General features: G+C 42.3%; 2 protein-coding genes across 3 annotated transcripts in view; one reads left to right on the forward strand and one right to left on the reverse strand.

Annotated features, from left to right (window-relative positions):
* SIM2 (SIM bHLH transcription factor 2) overlaps positions 1 to 9,266 on the forward strand; it is a 75,590-nt gene extending 66,324 nt beyond the window's left edge. The window contains exon 11 of the mRNA XM_063180799.1: positions 6,890 to 9,266. Within this exon, the coding sequence (XP_063036869.1) occupies positions 6,890 to 7,596 (707 nt within the window). The 3' untranslated portion in view covers positions 7,597 to 9,266. The remainder of the gene's footprint in view (positions 1 to 6,889) is intronic.
* The window catches only part of HLCS (holocarboxylase synthetase), a 167,211-nt gene continuing 150,787 nt past the window's right edge, over positions 2,832 to 19,255 (reverse strand). Inside the window, exons 10-11 of one of the 2 annotated variants that reach the window (XM_063180786.1) lie at positions 17,686 to 17,899; positions 2,832 to 2,931 (exon numbers count right to left, since the gene is read on the reverse strand). In XM_063180786.1, the coding sequence (XP_063036856.1) occupies positions 2,898 to 2,931; positions 17,686 to 17,899 (248 nt within the window). In that variant the 3' untranslated portion in view covers positions 2,832 to 2,897. Of the gene's footprint in view, positions 2,932 to 11,281; positions 15,133 to 17,685; positions 17,900 to 19,255 lie in introns of those variants that run through there. The other variant, XM_063180779.1, reaches the window with a different exon arrangement.

Below are 19,255 nucleotides of genomic sequence, written 5' to 3' on the forward strand. Positions count from 1 at the left end.
TCGCTCTGAGCCAGCAGGAAAAGCTGGGCCGCGCCGTGGATGGGGAGGATTTGTGTTCGCGGTTTGAAAAATGGTTTTGGTGCCTTGGATGCCTCCCTCAGTTTGGGAAGGACATTGGGGTGCTGGAATGAATCCAGAGGAGGCAACGAGGCTGGAGAGGGGCTGGGAACACAAACCCTGTGAGGAAGCCCTGAGGGAGCTGGGGGTGCTCGGCCTGCAGAAAAGGAGACTCAGGGCTGCCCCCATCACTCTGCACAGCTCCTGAAAGGTGCCTGTGCTCACCTGGGGCTGGGCTCTGTCTGCAGCAGCACTGACACACCCAGAGCACACAGCCTCGAGCTGCACCAGGGGAAATACAGGGTGGAGAGCAGGGAAAAGGTTTTTCCAGCCAGGGTGAGAAAGTTCTGGAATGGCTGCCCGGGGAGGGGGTGGAGTCCCCATGCCTGGGTGTGTTTAACAAAGCCTGGATGTGGCACTGGGGGCCAGGGTTCAGTTGGGGCTGGGCTGGACTCGATGGTCTGGAAGGTCTCTCCCAACCCAGGGATTCTGGGATTCTGTGAGTGGCTCCCTAGAGCAGAGGCTAGCCAAGATTAAGAGATTAAGAGCAGGTATTCATTAAAGGCTCCCCAGATACACCTGGGGCACTCAGAAGCCCCCAGAGGCCTCACCCAAGCTGGACAATGCTCACCAGAGTTTCACACAATTATCAGTTTGGTCATTTGCATATCAGGGGTTAATTCTCCAGTTACAGCTTCAGGTAATGAAGTCATTCACCCCCAGTTTGCTCCCCCCAATTCACTTTTGTTTGTATTTTCAGGGCCTGAGGCTGTGGGGTGTCCCTGGGTCTCAGGCCTGGGGGGATTGTTTGGTCTGACAAAAATGTGGAGACAGTAACTCACACTTTATAAGGAGTTCAGAATCATGCACCAAGGCAGCTCAGGATTGGAAAAATAGAAAAGCTGAAATCCTGAGTCTTCAGTTTAGGAAGGACAGAAAATCAGAGGCAGTGAAGTGTAACAATCATTACATTGATGGTATTCCCATGTTCCTTCTTCCCATTTCCATCAGCACTGCACTGGGAATATTATCAAAGCTTCAGTTGACAAAAGGCTCTCACAAAAATCACTTTTAGAACAGCACAGTTGTAGTGTGATTGATCCTTCAATACTGGCACAATTTACCCTCATGTTTTACACTCTCAGAGTGATTTAAGTGGAATTTCTCATGTAAATCACAGCTGAAGCCAGATTGAAACTTGATGTCCACAGTAATTTTTTATAATTTTAACACAGAAATGAAAATAAACACCATCTATTCCCATAAAAATTGAAGCTTGTCCTTTCTCAGCACAAAGCCACCCTGAATGTTTTTACCTTACAGAGTGATAATTCTGCTTTACTTGATAATAATTCTGAATTTGAAAATGTCTCCCACCACCTGCATTATTTCACTGTGCAGATGGTCAGGGATAGAAATCAGAAATTCTTTGAGGATAGGCATTGACTTCTCTGTAAGAAATAACTCTGTAAGACTTCTCTACAAGAAATAACCTTGAAAAATTACAACACAACCAAATGTAAAGCTGCTCAAAATACCCTCTAATCACAGAACCAGGGAATAATTAGGGTTGGAAGGGAATTCTGGGGATCATCTTGTCCAACTTGTTTATTTCCAGTGTGTTCAACCAGAACGGGGTTTCTTGCAGTGGTTTTGGCAGAGATTTCTCTCTCATTTTAAGCACTCCTGATCTCACATCTGCCCCAACTGAGCGAAGTTGTGGCGGGCAAGGAACAATGTTAATCAGCTAAAGCAACAAAAATGTTTGGCCAAACCAGACTCTGGCAATTGAGGCTGTTTTGGGATGGTGTCAAGTATCTGTAACTCAATTAATAGCATTAATTACTCCCCTGACCCAGCTTTCCCTTCAAGCCAAACACGACTCTGAATTTAATGGTTTTCATGAATGAGCCCTGGAAGTTCTGCTGAGATTTCAGGTTGCTGCTGGTTTTAGCAGGAGCAGCCTTGGTTGGCCTGGATTTCCCTCCTGTTCCCTGCTTTACTTTCAGTAATTGTGAGAATTATTAAAAACCTGTCACAAAAACATGCAAAAAAATATTAAATAAATAAAACACCACCACATTTGAGTTTATTCGATCTTATTAAATATAGGAGTTCTTGTGAGATTGAAGGTGTATCTGAAAGTGTCAGAGTACATCAACAAGTGCAGAATTCAGCTCAGCTGCTGCAGAACTCCCAGGAAATCCTTAATTTAAACTCCTTTAAGCAGAATTCCACTTAATCACTCCCCAATCCTTGGTTCCCGTCCAAGTCTGTCTGCATTCACAATTTTCATTAATTAAAAATCACCGATGAGAACTGAGGTACTGCTGTGCAGTCAGATGGAAACCTTCACTTCTTGGAATGGAGGAAGCAGTAGTGGAAATTTAAAATAAATACATTAATTAAAAAATTATTTAAAAAATATTTTAAAAATTAAAGTAAAATGTTTAAACATTAGATAGTCTGCAGGGTACCTTTTTAGGTAGGCTCTCAGGTACCAGAATAAAGAATTTATTCACTTATGGGTGTAGATATCCAAGATCCAGAGGGAATATAAAAATATAAATACATTAAAATATAAAGATGCTCAAAGCTGAGCCTGCTGCATCAGACAGAAGACGGAATCAGACCTCAAATGTGCTTCCCACAGAGGAACAAATAATTTCTGCCTGGGGTTTTGTCCTTCTCAGGATGGTTTGACCTCACCCATGGTGGAGCTCACCTCGCTGCCAGCAGCATTTTATTTCACTTTTCTGTGGCTAGGCTGAAAACGAGCAAGAGGGAAGCTCTTCTCACAGCCCAGAGCAGGTTAAATCCTCTCCTGAGTTTGTGCTCCTCTAATTTGCTGCTTCCTTTGGTTGCTCCCGTGGACTGTGGGGGAAAAGGAGGAGTTTTAGACCAAAAATAGGAAATGGTTTTGTCCTTCCTGAAGATGCTGTGGGGGAAAAAGGGAAAAAGAAAAACAAAAAAAACCAAACCGAAATAAACGAAAAAAACCACCATCACCACCAACAAAAACCCCGTGCTCAAAAAAAACCCAGAAAAACTCCAAACCCCCTCAAAAAACACACACAAAAACAAAGCAAAAAAAAACCCCACAAAAAACCTCAAAAAACCCAAAAAGGACAAAAAACCCCCAAATAAACAACAAAAAAAGCCCAAAACCCCCAAAACCCCCACAAAAACCTACATATTTTGAGGATGAGGATAAAGACTTAAGTAAATCCTGCCTATCTCCAGTAAATCTGCAGGAATAGGGTAAAAATACCCCAAATCCCAATAAAAAGGGGATTTTTTCACTGCAAGGAACTGCTGCTGTTTTTCAATCTCATCCCACATCACCATTTCCCCACCAGGAGGAAAATGGAGCTGCAATTCCAGCAGTTCTCATTTCTGGTTCTGCTTCCACTGAAGGTTTTGGGGCTGGAGTTGGGAAATTTGGGTTCTTTTTTGGTTGGGAGATTTGGGTTCTTTTTTAGTTGGGAGATTTGGGTTCTTTTTTGAGCATTTTTCATCAAAATATCCATAAATATTTTAATGGATATTTATTGGGGATTGGATGAAATTTGGCTTGCTGCAATTAATTCTCTGCAAAAGCGCTTTGAGTTGTATTAAAAAATATACTTATATTTTTTTAACGGAAATACACATTTCCTTTGTGTTGAGGAAAAAAATATGGTAAAACTCAGGCCTGGGCAAAAGGGGAAAAGAAAACAGATCTTCCCCTACAGACAGGATTTCCACCCCGTTTTTCCAGCCTTGTTTCAAAGGCGCTGTTGCACTTCTGCTGAATTCTGAACCTTTGGAAGCCACTTTTTTTTTTGGGGGGGGATTTTTGTTGGTTTTTTTTTTGCATCTGATCCCCCTTAGGTTGTCAAGGGCTGCTTTTTTCCAGTGGCTCACTGGAGAACTGACAGCCAGGGAGCTTCAAAGCAGGGGAGGATCTGCTTAGCATCACCCTCTTGGATCCAAAGGCAAAGCCAAAGCTGACATCTGGCAGCCGGCTTGGAGGCTCGGGCCATCCCACAGCACACCCAGGGCAGCAGCTGCCAAAATCCCCGTGGGCCAAAGACATTTTTCTCCATGGAAAATAGCTCCTCTTGGAGAGATCAGAGGTTGGAGGATGATGGTGCCAAGCCATCAAAGCGCTGAAGAAGCACGTAGCAGATACGGCTGCCTGCAAATCAGATGTTTCTGCTTCAGGATCTGGTTTTGAAGCTTCTTCCACTTTTTCCCAGCTGGCCCAGTCATCATAAAAAAAAAAAAAAAAATCGTTTCAGCGAAGGCAACTGTGTTTTTAGTCAGAAGTTTCCTTTTTAGCCCTGGAATTGCTGCTGTGGGCACCACAGGAGCTGCTGGTCACTCAGTGGTGCTGTTGGGCCTTCTGAGGCACCCGAGTGAAGCCACCAGCCAGGCCAAAACTCAGGAGATGGGGAAAAAGAGACTGAGAAAATCTGTGAAAAACACTCCCCAGGTTTAGCCTACAGGAAGAAAGAAATGACATTTTGCGAAGGGAATTCCCCATGAGACAAAGAGACATTTTGTCTCACCTTTGTTTTTGGAGGGAAAATTATGGAGAACAATCAGCTCCAACAATGCCTTGGGTGATTTGAAATTAGGGTTCAGAGCAGGACAAAGAACAGACTGAGATAATCTAAAAAAATATCTTTTCATGGCCAGGGGTTGTACTAAGACCTGCTCTACCTCTGCCTTGTTTGATAAAAATGAGGGAGAAGGATTTTTATAGGGGCAGAGAGCGACAGGACAAGGGAAAATGGTTTTAAACTGCCCCAGCAGGATTGGAAATCACAAAATGAAAGGTGACAAGGCAGAGGCCAGCTGGTGGCTGTGATGCCTCAGCTTCTTCCAAGTTCTCTTTGGGTTCAAGAAATGGAGAAGGACAATATTTTGTTCAGAGATTAACGAAGAGCCATAAAGTGAAATTATTCCAAAGTGTAGGAGGACAAATCCATCCGTCTGGTGGACACCTTAAACCCAGAACACATGAACATAATGAGGTGGTTATTATTTATTTATTTATTTATTTATTTATTTATTTATTTATTATCTTCTTATTATTATTCTTCTTCTTCTTCTTCTTCTTATTTATTTATTTATTATCTTCTTCTTCTTCTTATTTATTTATTTATTATCTTCTTCTTCTTCTTCTTCTTCTTATTATTATTATTACTTTGTCAGTAGCTCTCAGCAGCTACATTTATTTCACAATAAAACCACCAAATGTGGAGTTAAAATCAGAGCACTGCACAAATCCACTGGCTGGATTTGTGATCTGGAGGGGCCATTTTTCACCAGCTGGTGAGAACTCAGCTTCCTTCAGCTTCTCCTTCTTGTGACAAAATGTATACATAGAAAAGGGAAAGAATAACTTGAAAGGTTATTGTTTCTAGGAGGGGGGAAGAAGAAATTGGAACCAGATTCCTGTTTAAATTCTGGTGTTAATTACGTGGTGCAACTCCCTCTGAAATTAATGGAGCTCTGCATATAAAAAAGAAAATAAAAGGTACAATTGAGCTGTTTCTGCTTCCTCTGTTATCCATGAAGGCTTTGCCAGTCTATTACAGCACAGGGAATATTTAATTATTAATGGCCATGGTTACATCAGCAACCAATAGAGGGGAACTCCAAAAGTTTTAAGATGTTGAATAAAATGGTTAGAAAAACAGAAAATCCATTTTTAAAAAGGCACTTAAGTGTCCAGGGCTTCCAGTGAACCTCGCACAAAACAAGAGTTTGGGTCTGACATGAGAAATTTGCTCAGTGTGTCATTTTTCCTTTAACATAAAACTTTCAAATGTGCCTTGGAGGAGCTGTTTAACTCACAAACTGTTCATAGGAGAGTGCAAAAAGAAATTATTACTCATATGGTACCGGTGAAAACCAGGGGCCTTTCCTCTCACTGCCTGTAGACAGGGGTGTACAGAAAGGAAAAGCTTCATAAGGCAAGCAGAAAATGGTAAAAATAACTCAAATTGCTTCAAGAGTTCAGTTGTCATGCAGAGACTGAGGAGAAAAAAAATTGCTCAATATATTTTAGAGGAAAAGCTGGAATAGACATCCCAGGCTCACACTGCTGAAAAATGAAGTATCTGGCTTCTAATTCTCTAAAAATACCCATTTTTTCTCCCCCATTCAAAATTGTAACCTGCAATTTTATTATTATCTACCTTTATTACATGGGAATATCTTAAAATCAGAGATCCAGCATTGCTCCAGAGGTGTTTGTGTTGCTTTCCTAGAGATGTTTTTAATATCTGATGTCAGCTTTTCAAAGAGAAAAAACAAAGCCTTTAGTGTGACCCACTCTGGGTATCACAAGGAGATTTTATTAATTAGATAATTACATGTAACTTTCTAATATCTTCTCTAGATATTAAATGTACCCCAAGTAAATACCATGAATTACAGAATCAACAGAATAACCAGAATCAACAGAATTCCGCAGAATGAAAAGACCTTTGGGATCACTGAGTCCACCCTCTGAGCTGGATGTTCTCCTTGCAAGGACGAGTGTCCAACGCACTCCCACAAAGACAGGAAGAATAAATTCAGTTTATTTCTGGTTATTATTCCACGATTAAAACAATTCCACTGTTTTAATCATGGAATCACTGACAGGTACCAAAGTAATCCAGCTTCTAGATAAATCTGAGACGAGTTTGCTTCCGGGGAAGATTTTTGGTTTAAGGTTGTAGTTCCTAACATTTCTTTGGTTTAACTGAACTCTGATAAGTTCATGCCAGTGAGTTGTAATTACTGCAAAGGCTCGTTATGAGTAATTAGCACGTTTTTTTCCTTGCCCTGCCAGTGCCACTGCCCAACAGGAGGTACAGCCAGGACGCCCTGCCCGAGGCCTTCCCCAGCTGCGCGGCGCCCGTGCCGGGCCGCTACAAAGAGGAGCTCTACGACTCTTCCCTCATGAAACACAGCAAGGCAGAGCCCAGGCTCCAGCCCCACGCCCATCTCATCAAAGAGGAGAGCAAGGTGGCTTTCACCAGAGACCTGCCGGAGAAAATGCCCGCCAACGAGGGCTCCTTCTCCAGCCCCCTGCTGCCCAAATCCGAGTGCTGCCAGGCCAAGGCCGTGGGACAGCTGAGCCACCTGCTGCCCGTGCCCTCGGTCTACGAGCAGAGCAGGAGGATTTGCGTCAAAGAGCCCAAATTTGGGCACATCGGCCACCACCCAGGCAGCCTGGAGGAGCTGGACGAGAGGATGAGCGCGAAGCTGGACCACGAGGCCGACGGCGAGCGGCTGATGGAGGTGAGGCCCTCGGGCCAGGTCCCCTTCGTGCTCCTCAACTACCACCACGTGCTGGCCAAGCACGGCGCCTTCCAAACCTCGCCTTGCACGGCCACGGGACACGCGGGGGAGAATTATCCCTACAGCTCTGAGGAAGTCAACGCGTTCCTCTACAAAAACCAAAGCCCCTCGTCGGCTTCCTCCCCAGAAACCCACAAGGAATCTGCACTACCCCACTACATCGGGACTTCTGTCATCATCGCCAACGGCAGGTGACGGCAGCACGGGGCGGTTCTGTGTTTAATGAAGAAGCCAAACTGTAAGGATTTGCTAAAAAAAAAAGGAAAAAAAAATAAAGCATGAGGAAACACGGTGACATTCACTGAGCAAAGCTGGAGGGCAGAGAGGGACAAAGTGGTGCAGTTCCAGTGGGCAGGAAAATCCCTCTGTCCCTGCCGTGCTTCGGTGTCCCAGCCAGGGACAAGCCAAGTTCCAGATCTTATTTTGTTATTTCATAGTGTGCAGCAGAAGGAAACGAGAGGTGTTATATGCAGAGGTTTATATGAAGAACTTTTTTTTTTTTCCTTGACCCCTCCTTAAAATAAACTCAAGTTTTGTTTTTTTTTTTTAAATCATTATCATAAAATATGCATTCTAGTTTAGGGTTTTTTTGACAAATTGTGTGAAACCTCGCATCAACTCTCCACCCAACCCCCTGACACATGGACTTCGTTGAGAGAGTGGTGATTTTGAACAACCACAACACAGCTGCCCTACCCAAACAGGGAAAAAAAAAGCTTATTTATTAATTACCAAAAAGTTTTAAAACTAAATAAATCAACCCTACATTTGATTTATTTAACAGAGATTTCAGTGTTCTGAGATTGCTGCCACCACCATTTATCTTGACAAGGGACAATATGACAAATTAATAGGTACAAAGATAGGTATTACAGGGTTACAGGTCTTGTCATGGCAAATTGGGACAAATTATGGAGCAGGAACTAATTCCCCACAAATAAGAAAAGGAAACTCCTAAATCCTGTGTTTCCCTGGGCATTCTGGGGGAAGCCTGTGCAGATTTTCAACCCAGCCAGTCACAAATACATCTTAATAACAGCACCAGAAATGTTTTCTTTATAGTCAAGAGAATAATGAACATTTCTGCCTTATTTTGAACTTACCAGCAGAATGGTGAGCTTTGAAAATTCCAGCTCTTAACACGCTGAACTTCCTCCAGCACAAATCCTGTTGTCAGCACAAAGGTAGGGCTGGAATTCCCTGCCTGGAGCACTTCACAAATCCCAAACAGCACATTTGAAACACTCACATTTGGCCCAGCCAGCCAGGAGGAGATTTTCACCCCTTTATTTTTAATTCTTTGCAGAGGATGGATCTGTGGGAGTTTCACTGACAACATTCAGCCCAGGGTGGTTTTCAGCCATTTCCCCAAATATTGAGAGTGGATAAAACAACAAAAGGCTCCCTAAACAATAAATGTGGCTCTAGATCTCACTCAGCTCCCTTTCTTACCCCAATCCAAGCTTAATTCAGAATTTTTCAAACTTTCTCTCATCAGACTCTAAAGAGAACTTCACTGAAAGACCTTGAGAACCCTGGGATGGTGGAAGGTTCCCTGGATGAGCTTTAAGCTTCCTTCCAACCCAAACCATTCCATAATTCTTTGAAGAAAATTCTTCTCTGGTTTGTGTAATATGGAACAAAACCCTTGCTCATGGATTGCACCTTGTTAGAAAAACCATAATGCAATATCAGCCCTAAAAATTCCACATTCTCCATGTTTTCTATGCAGCAATAATTCATCCCAGAATGGTCTGGGTTGGGAGGGACCTCAAAGCTCATCCAGCAGTTCCAAGCCCCTGAAATGAGCAGGGAATTTTCCATTAGAATACAGAAATAAAAAGTTATTTCCTTCTGTGTATGAATATTTATTGCTCTGAGTACACAAAAATACTTTAAAAGCAAAGGCTTGACAACAACTTTCAGTATTTTTTTTCATTGCATCCCATTAAAGGTTCACAGAGAAACCTCTATTATCAAATGAACATTCACTTGGAAATGAACTCGAGCTGAACACTCTCAGCTGTTGCTTTCAATTGCATGAAAAATACATTTTGTGTTAAACAGAACAAAAAAAAAAAAAAAAAGCCAAATCAGTGATTACAAAAAACACCCCAAACAGAACCAAACCAGCAGAGTCACTCCCTGTGGAACCTCTCAAGTCTGGAGAAGCTGTGAGCTCTCCAGAAAAGCTGTAAATGTGGATTACGGTCATGCTGACCCCACACATCAAAGCCAGGAGCCACCAGTGGCTTCCCCAGTTGGTTCAGAGCCCTCCCAGCCCCTGCTCCCCATAAACGACCCCAAATCCCGAAAAGATAATTATGGCTCCATTTTGTTCAATCAAATTAAAGCCATGCCCCACAGAGGAGCCAATGGCACGGTTGGCATCATTAAAAAGAAACCTGATGCCCAACCTTTCTCCCTCATTAGTGGCACTGCTGAATTTGGGTGTTCCTGCAAGCCCTGCTCGCTATAAAAACACAAAAATCGGGGCTTTCGCTTGAGGAAAAACACCATCGATCTTTTTTCAGCTCGAAAATATTTTTCCACCTTGTTATTGCCACCTCCAGGCTTTGTTCCAGCAGCCTGAGCAGAGGAGGTGTTCCATCATCCTGCCCCAGGTGTTTCAGGGGAGGTGGAGCCCTGTTTTTGCCACAGGAAATTTCCCTGCGAGGAAATAATGAACCAATTAAGAGCTCCCAGCTGATAACGCAGGGGAAGGTGCAGAAAAGATGGCAAAAGCAAATGTGGGAAGGATGTGTTTTTTTTTTTCCTGCCACTCTCCAAATTTTAAACAGCAATTCCATGTTCCCATCTGGGAGTAAATTACATGGGGAGAAAAATAGGATATTTTTGGTCAGTTAAATTGCAGATGTTCTCAGGAAAATCATAGTGCAGAACAGGGCACTGCCATCATGGTGGCAGTGTTTGAATAGTGAAAAGTGGTTTTAGTAATGAAAAATGTTTTTAATAACGAAAAATGTTTTTAATAATGAAAAATGTTTAAATTGTGAAAAAAAATATGGTGGCACTGAAGGGGAATGTGAATTGAAATATGAAAAAAACCTCATTTCTCTTTAGTATTTGAGTCACACCTTTGTAGTGAGACTTCACAAGATTTTAACTCTTGGGGGAGTTCAGACCTGGCAAGAAAATCATGGAAAATGGGAGGAAGAGAGTGGAAGAGGGAATATTTTACCAAAATTATAGAAAATTTGGGTTGGGAGGGACTTTCAAGATCTCATTCCAGCCCTCTGCCCATCAGGGAATCCTCCACCAGACTCAGGTGAGGCTGGAAAAGTGAATCCCACAGTGAGGTCTCCAAGGTTTAGAAGCAATGGAAATAAAACAAGGTGATAAAAGCACAGATCTGTCCCCAGCCCTGGGATTTGAAAAATGCAATTTAAGGAAATTGTGCTGAATTTAGGGAAAATTCAGCACAACAGGTGCAAAACTGGGGAATTCATCACTGGAAGTGCCAATGGATGGGAAATCTGCCAGAATTTCTCCAGAAATCTCAAGCCAGGACATAAATTCTTTATTTTCCAGCATTTCAGTCACACTTCAAAAATGCCACAGAGGAAATGTTGTAATTCCAGTTCTTTCCTGAAGGTTAGATTTTGCTTTTTTTTTTTAATATGATGCAGATAAAAGCTATTTGGCAAGTGTAGGTGAAGAAGCACGCAACCCAACCAACCTATTCAAGCTCAGAATTATATATGTATTCCCTAAAAATGTAAAGCATTTTTGCTTATTTATTATGTAAAACAAAACTGTTAAAATGTTAATAAAATCCTGTAGCCAAAGGAAAACTGAGTTGAATTTCTCTTTTTTTTTTTTAAATACAAAACAAAGTATTTCACAAAGGACAATGGTGCATATTTGAAAATTTATTTCAAGTGTGACATGTTCTATATTGACAATTAATGTACTATAAAATACACAGAGAGTTTTCAAAATTTAAATGCATTTTAAATGAAGACACTTGGAAAATGCAAATAACACAGAAACACTAACGAGAAACTCAACACTTGACAATTCTTCCCTGCAGTTCTTTTTTCTCCATCATTTTCTGACCTCTGCCCTTGGCTGGGCCCAGATTTAATTTCTTTGGTGTCTGATCAAGGCAGTGCATCCCCACCACCACTTAGCCATGCAAATGCTTTTTATCAAACCAGTTACCCCCAGGAACCAGCACAAATCTTTCCCCTGACAGATTATTTTGATTGTAGTTGCAAGAAGTAAATTGGTTTTTTTTTTTTTCAGGCTGCTGATGCAGCTGAATCAGAGAAAGCAAAGCAACGAATTTTTGCACAGTGAAGCAGCAGCATAAAGAATTAAATGCTTTAATATTATTTCCAGGTAATAGCCCTTGATTTGTTGGATATATTAAAAAAAAAAAAAAAAAAAAAAAAAAAAGCTCTGAAGTCTTATAAAAGCTTTACTAGAAGCAGGATGTGCTGCCTGGCCTCTGAAATGTGAATTACATTATTACTTTTTCAAACCTTTGGAAGCAGCTTTGTTGCTGTCTGGGCACGACCCACCCTGGACTCACACACGTGCCAACACACCCAGAAATTTTCCTATCAATAAACAACCCCCACAAATGTTTTCACCATGAGAAATGTTCTACCAGAGCCCAGCAGGGAAAAAATTAAAAAAAAAAAAACAGAAAAAGGGACATGGTAATAAATGGGTTTTTGAAAGCACTTCATCAAGAAAATAGTTTAAGATATGAGCTCAGCCTCACAATGGAAGAGGTGTTTTACTAATCCAGACAGCTGAGTGAAATGAAACATTTTCAGGGATTATTGCTGGGCCTGGAGCTGGCTGGATCTGCCCAGCCCCACACCCAGGGACAGCCCACACCAAATCCGTCTGTCACACACGGGGAACAAGGACAAACAGGATTTTCCTGCAAAAATGTTGGGGCCGAGGAAGAGCCAGGCTCTGCCTGAGAGAGCCAGGGATTTCTCCAGGGATTCATCCACAAGGACTTTATCCAGCTGCTCCCTGTCCCATGGGGATTCTCCTCGTCTTTGGTTCTGAAGGAAAAGCAACAAATCCTTCACCCAAACCCAGGAGACACCGAAGAGGCCACTGAAAAGGCAAAGTGGCTCCCACCGTGCTCTGGCACATCCAGGGTTGGGCAGCTCTCCCCTGTGGAAAGGAAATTCCACCCCAAATTTCTTCTCAGTGCAAAAGTTTTGGGAATGACCTGACAATTCCCACGAGAACAGACCCAGCTCATCACTAAGGCAGCCACAAAAGGACCAACAGCAACCAGGAAATGTTGCAGCATTTAAAAAATGCTAAAAAACCCCTCTGCTGCTGCTCAGCTTTACAAACTCATTCTGCCCTTTCAAAATTCCCATGTTTTACCCTTTTCCCCATCTTTTTTTGTCCCTGGTGAAGGGAAAAGCAAGTTTTTTGACGAAGCCACTCAAGGCCCAGCCTGAGGCACGGCCTGGTTGTTCAATCCCTCCAGGCACTTCCCAGCCTGTGTGGAACAGGAACAAAACCCAAAAGGCAAATCCTAAAGGCAAATCCTAAAGGCAATCCCTACAGGCAAATCCTAAAGCCGAGACACTTTCAGCTACAAATTCTGGCTTAAGGTGAAGTTTTGTAAAACCCTGTGGTTGGAAAAGCAGCACCGGAGCTCTGCTTTGCTGCAGTTTGCTCGTGAAGGAGAAGGCAGAAAATAAATGAGGATGCAGCAGGAAGATGTGAGGGTGCATGTGCACACCCATTTTTTATAAATCTATATATAAATATATGTTTTTTTTTCTTTTTATTGAAGCTTTATTAAGCCAGACTCGAGTCTCAGTTGATCACAACATGCATTAATATTGAATTCTGATATCAAAGGCAGCTGCCAAACCTCCTCAGCCCAAAGCAGTTTTTAAAAGCATCTGGTGGGGAAAAGCCAAACTTGGTGCATCGTTTTAATTATCATTTTAATTATGGCAATTAACAGCTGTCTGTAGTTCTAGTAGATGCTGGTGTGCAGCCTCATGTGATTTGGATCATGGGGAAAAAAAGAAAACCCAGCAGGGTTTGGACAATCAGGACAAATCTTCTGTGAGATGGAGCATGAAATCCTAAATTTAACAGGGACAATTTAATTTCTCCTCTTGCTGCCAAACCACCTAAACCCTAATATGTGAGGATTGGTCAAAATTACCATCACAGACAAGTTTCCTTGGTTTAAGACTTCTTGGCTTTGGAGCTGAAACAATCTAAAATGTTTGGATTGTTTATGAGGTGAACTTTAGCCTGAAAACCCCATTTCTGGCTAGAAGACAGTAGTTTCCTTTCTGGAATTTCCAATCTGGCTGATCCACCATGGAAAAAAAAAAAAAAAAGAAATTAAGGTGGCCACATCACACCTGGGACAAAATTGTTTGGGGAGCTGTGGTGGCCAAATCTCCTTGGGAGAAAACCCCACCAAACTCCCAGTGGGAGCTCCAGGAGAATTCCCAGGGTGTTCCCCCACATGGAAATGTGCAGGCAGCCCCAAAATTCAGCTGCTTCCAGGCCAGCAGGGGTTAAAGCTCCTGGTTTTAGGGCTTAGCAGCAAAACCAGACCATGGTTTGGAAAAGGGGGTGACAAAAGGGCTGTGGAAGAGGATTTGGGCACGGGGGAATGGTGTGATTTCTGTTTCTCAATGGAATAGTTGTTTGCAAAAGGGAATTTGATTTATTCCCTTTATTTATTCACTTAACTACATTGAGATAATGATAAAATTACCACTAAATTCTGAATTAGCGGTAATTATAGAATTAATTAGTGGTAATTGTAGGATCCCATCCCCTGAGATGGGATTCTACAAAAACCTGGGTGTGACACTGCTCCAGCGGGTTTTCCTTCCTGAAACCCCTTGGAAAACCACGATTTAAAGGACAGGTGAGATGATTTTACTCAGATCCAGGTGACTGAGGAGAGCAGAGTGCAAATCCCTTGGATAACCCAGCACAGCTCCTCAGTGCTGATGGAAAACTCTCCCAAAAACTCAAGGCAGCCATTTAAGAGTTGCAGACCTGAGATCGAAGCACAGGTTGGTAAATTATTGTAGAGAAGAACCAAATCAGGATCTTCACCCAGACCTGGAATTAAGCACAGTGGTGATCCCAGCAATTCAGGAATATGTGATGTTCCAGCTGGTTTTAGTGCAGACAACACAGAAAAACAAAAAAAAAAAAAAAACAAAGTAAAAAAGTACATATTGTCCTGCACTGTGCTAAATCACACAGAAACAAAAAAAAAAAAAAAAAAAAAGGAAACGTTGAGCCACTTCAGTCTCTCCAGTACAGGGTGTAAATGCGGAGAAAGTTGTGTTCACCACAAATATTCCTTGCAAAGAACAGATCCTTACAAAGAACGGCAGCAGAGGTGAGTTTTAATGTTAATGAAAAGAATAAAGGCCTTCAGCTGTGAGATCACCACCTCTCCTCAGCTGCCGACGTTACCCACGGCAAACACAACCACCAGAAGGCAAAACCAAGCCGCGAGTTGCCCTCAGAGGCCGAGGTGGCAGCGCCAGCCCCAGGGAGCGCTGTCAGTGCTTGGGCACGATGAGGTTCCTCAGCATGTCGAAGGAGTTGCCGTCAGGGTGCACGGACTCCACGCCCCCGCCCTCCTGGTGCACCTGGAGGAACCCAAAGTCATCGACGCCGACGATCCAGGCCAGGGGCCCGTCCTCGCCGCGCAGCCTCACCCGCTGCCCGCTGCAACACAGAACCGTCAGTGCCGCCCCACTGGGGCTGGGGGGGTCTGCCCTGGGAATCTGGCACAGACAGGATTTGTGGAAAATCCCTTTGCTGGGGTTTTCCTCCTGAGGAGCTGGGAGGCCTCAGGTGCAAAATGCAAACATTGATTATCTGCTGCTGTGGAATGCAACAGGTGCATCTGGGATTGGCCTCATGTGGTTGTTGCTGATTAATGGCCAATCACAGTCAGCTGGCTCGGACTCTCTGGTCAGTCACAAGAGTTTATTATAATTTCCTTTTCTACTCCTTTTTAGCCTTCTCATGAAATCCTTTCTTCTATTCTTTAGTATCATTTTCTTTTAATATAATATATATAAAAAATAATGTAATATATAAAAATATAATATATATAATATAATATAATATAATATAATATAATATAATATAATATAATATAATATAATATAATATAATATAAAATAAAATAAAATATATAAATATAATATATAATATATATAATATAATGTAATAAAATATATAATTTTTTTATAATATATATATTTCTTTTAATATAGTATAATATATAATGAAATCAATATAAAAATTTAATATAATATATCATTATATATATATTATATATATATAAATAATATATACAAATAATAATGTAAATAATATAAATATATCATTTAATAATGTATATCATTAAATTATATATTTTTATATATATCATTTAATATAATATATATCATTTAATATAATATATATTTTTAGATAATATATAATTTTCTTTTAATATAATATAATATAAAATTAATATAAAAATTTAATACGTAATATAATTTATTATATATTATTATACATATTTTGTATAATAATATGAATAGTATATACAAATAATATAAATAATATATAATTTAATAATCTATATTATTAAATTATATATTTTTATATAAATATATCATTTAATACAATATATATAATTTAATATAGTATATATTTCTATATAATATGTATAATTTTCTTTTAATACAATATATATCATAAAATAATAAAGCAGCCTTGTGAAACATGGAGTCAGATCCTCATCTCTTCCCTGATCTGGAACCCCTGTGACCAGCACAGTTCACACCTGGTGTTCCCAGAGGGAGCCCAGGCCCATCTGCAGCAGCCCTGGAGCTGCAGAGCAAAACTCCCCCCTTGTGCAGGATCCCTGCTGCAGCAGAGCCACAGCTGGCACTGCAGGAGGGCTGAGCCCCCCTGGGATGGGGCTGGGACACCCCCTGGCACACAGGGGACAGGGCACGATCTCACTCTGGCAGGGCTCTTTTGTATCACTGTATTCTTATTTTATTTTGATTTTTTTCCCTAGTACAGAACTGTTGTTCCTATTCCCATATCTTTGCCTGAGAGCCCCTTAATTTCAAATGAATAATCATTCAGAGGGACAAGGTTTACATTTTCCTTTTCAGGGGAGGCTCCTGCCTTCCTTAGCACACACCTGGCTGTCCAAACCAAGGCAGCAGCTCATGCACACTGAGCAAATAAAACTGATGCCTTAAGATTTTATCTTTTCTATTTTTCCAGTCCTGTACTTCCTTAGTGCATGATTCTGAACTCCTTATAAAGTGTGAGTTACTGTCTCCACATTTTGGTCAGACCAAACAATCCCCCCAGGCCTGAGATCCAGGGACACCCCACAGCCTCAGGCCCTGAAAATACAAACAAAAGTGAATTGGGGGGAGCAAACTGGGGGTGAATGACTTCATTACCTGAAGCTGTAACTGGAGAATTAACCCCTGATATGCAAATGACCAAACTGATAATTGTGTGAAACTCTGGTGAGCATTGTCCAGCTTGGGTGAGGCCTCTGGAGGCTTCTGAGTGCCCCAGGTGTATCTGGGGAGCCTTTAATGAATACCTGCTCTTATTCTCTTAATCTTGGCTAGCCTCTGCTCTAGGGAGCCACTCCCGGGCATCAAAATCACCTCAGAGGACTCATCAGGATCATTAAAAGAATCATGGAATGGTCTGGGTTGGAAAGGACCTTAAAGATCATCCTAAACTCTCTCCACTGTCCCAGGCTGCTCCAGGCCCCAGTGTCCATCCTGGCCTTGGGCACTCCAGGGTTTCTCAGGGCTTCAGCACCCTCACAGGAAAGGCTTCACCCTCTAACAGATTATTTCATTTCCCACCTCACTGGTTCTTTACACACAATGACTTTCAGCAGCATTTTCTACCTGCTTTAATTTCCTTTTGTGGAATGGACAGAGTTGGAGTTAATCCAAACAATCTATTGTGTTTTCCTCCTGAAAGCACAGCAGCTTCATCCATCTCAAACCAAATCATTCCAAATTGCCTTTGTTTGGAGATGATACGTTTAAAATACCTGGAAGCATTCTTTCACTCAAGCTATCACTGATTTATTATGTGCTGCTTTAATTCTCCCTTAAAAATGTGCATCCTGCTTGGGAGTGTATTTTAAACTATTCACTCATATCTAAGGGAATTTTCTGGAAAAAGACAAAACACCCATGAGTTCTTCCACCAATTTCCTTTGAGAACTCTTACCTGTGTACCCAGTACTTGTAGTACTGGGGCAGAACTCCATTGGGCCCCTTCTCCTGGAACAGCTCAATGAGCCTCTCCAGCACAGTCACAGTCCTTGCAATGAGGCAATCTGCACTCAGAGCCTTCAGCTCCGTCCCCTCTTCCCTGTTAAACTTTGCAATGAGGTCGTTGATGCAGATGGTGGGGTTGCTGTTATTCACATTAAACCCAAAGCCTGCAGAAGACAGAGAGGAGGACACAATCAAAGAGACAAACTCTTTGTTAGCAGCACGGACAGATTTAATTCACCTGCTCCCTACAATGATCACTCAGGATGGCTCCCAGAGCTGGTTTCATTCAGCCTCTCACACTTTTGGATCTTCTTTCCCATGTAATTACAATTCTCAGCTCAGATTTTGCTCTTTGTCCTCAAAATTCCTCCTCAGAATCACAGAGGCAAATCCAGCAGAGCCTTCCAACCCCACCAGCGAGGGCTGGGAGAGGACAAACTGCACCTTGGTTCCAGAACCATCCATGTGAGACATTCCTGCACTCCCTGGAAGGCGCTCAGCCCACTCAGAGAACCACTGATCCCACCTAAGATGGAGTTTGATCCCAAAACTCAGCTCAGAGCCCTTTCTGCTTCCTGCAGAGAGCTCAGTGCCCTTTCCAAAGCCCACACTCAGCTGATAAAGCCTCGCTTGGCTTGCTCAGGAAAGCCCAGGAGATTTGATTTTAACTTTGTGAGACTCCAGTTTGCCTAATCCATCTCACCACAGCATATCCTTTAGAAGCCTCCAGCCTCTTGCTGAGATTTCTCCAGCTGCAATTCCCAAATTCTGAGTTGGCAGAATGCCTCCCTTGTTTGAATATGGCTCCTGGGGCCTTTTCTGCAGCCTGCTGAAACAGCCTGCCAGGGATGTAAAGAACTATATTGTATTACCTGTTTATTTTTTGCTCCTAATAATTTGGGTTTTTCTTTTTTCTTCCCTCAGACATTTGGGATAAAACTCCCTGTCTGTCAATCAGGTTTGGGCATGATGCAGTTCTGTTTGCAAGGAGGTGCAGATGTCTTGATTTGTAAGTTTGCTGTTGATAATTCATAATTGGGTTAACTTCGAGAAGGATCCCTTCAGTGAAAAGGAGTTTAACAAGTCAGGGAATGAACACAAAACAAGGCACAGCGATCCCAACACACCAGTGCTGTGGAAATGAGCTGAAATTTGGGTTACTGGAAAGAGATAAAGGAAAATGAACTGGAAAATGCAACGAGCTGTGCCAGTAAATCCCAACTCAGGTGTCTGCAATCCAATGTGAGGGAACAGAGACACCACTGAGGGGTCACAGAGCCTTGGGGTCCATCAGGATCACCGCTCAGAAACCCAAAGAGTGGGACAGAGCAGCCACCCTGCAGCTGAAGCCCCAACAGCTGGGAAGGAACACGGCCAAGGGGAAAAGGCAGCAGGAAATTGGAAAGCCACGAGGGGCTCGGGGCTCTAGGGGCAGTGTCCACGAGAGAGGAGAGCCCTCAGCAGTGCTGATGTGGCTGATGGATGTTCCAGGGGCGGCTCCACGAGGAGCTGGACGTGCC

The sequence above is a fragment of the Melospiza melodia genome, chromosome 2 (assembly GCF_035770615.1).
Source record: "Melospiza melodia melodia isolate bMelMel2 chromosome 2, bMelMel2.pri, whole genome shotgun sequence".
Taxonomy (NCBI): Eukaryota; Metazoa; Chordata; class Aves; order Passeriformes; family Passerellidae; genus Melospiza; species Melospiza melodia.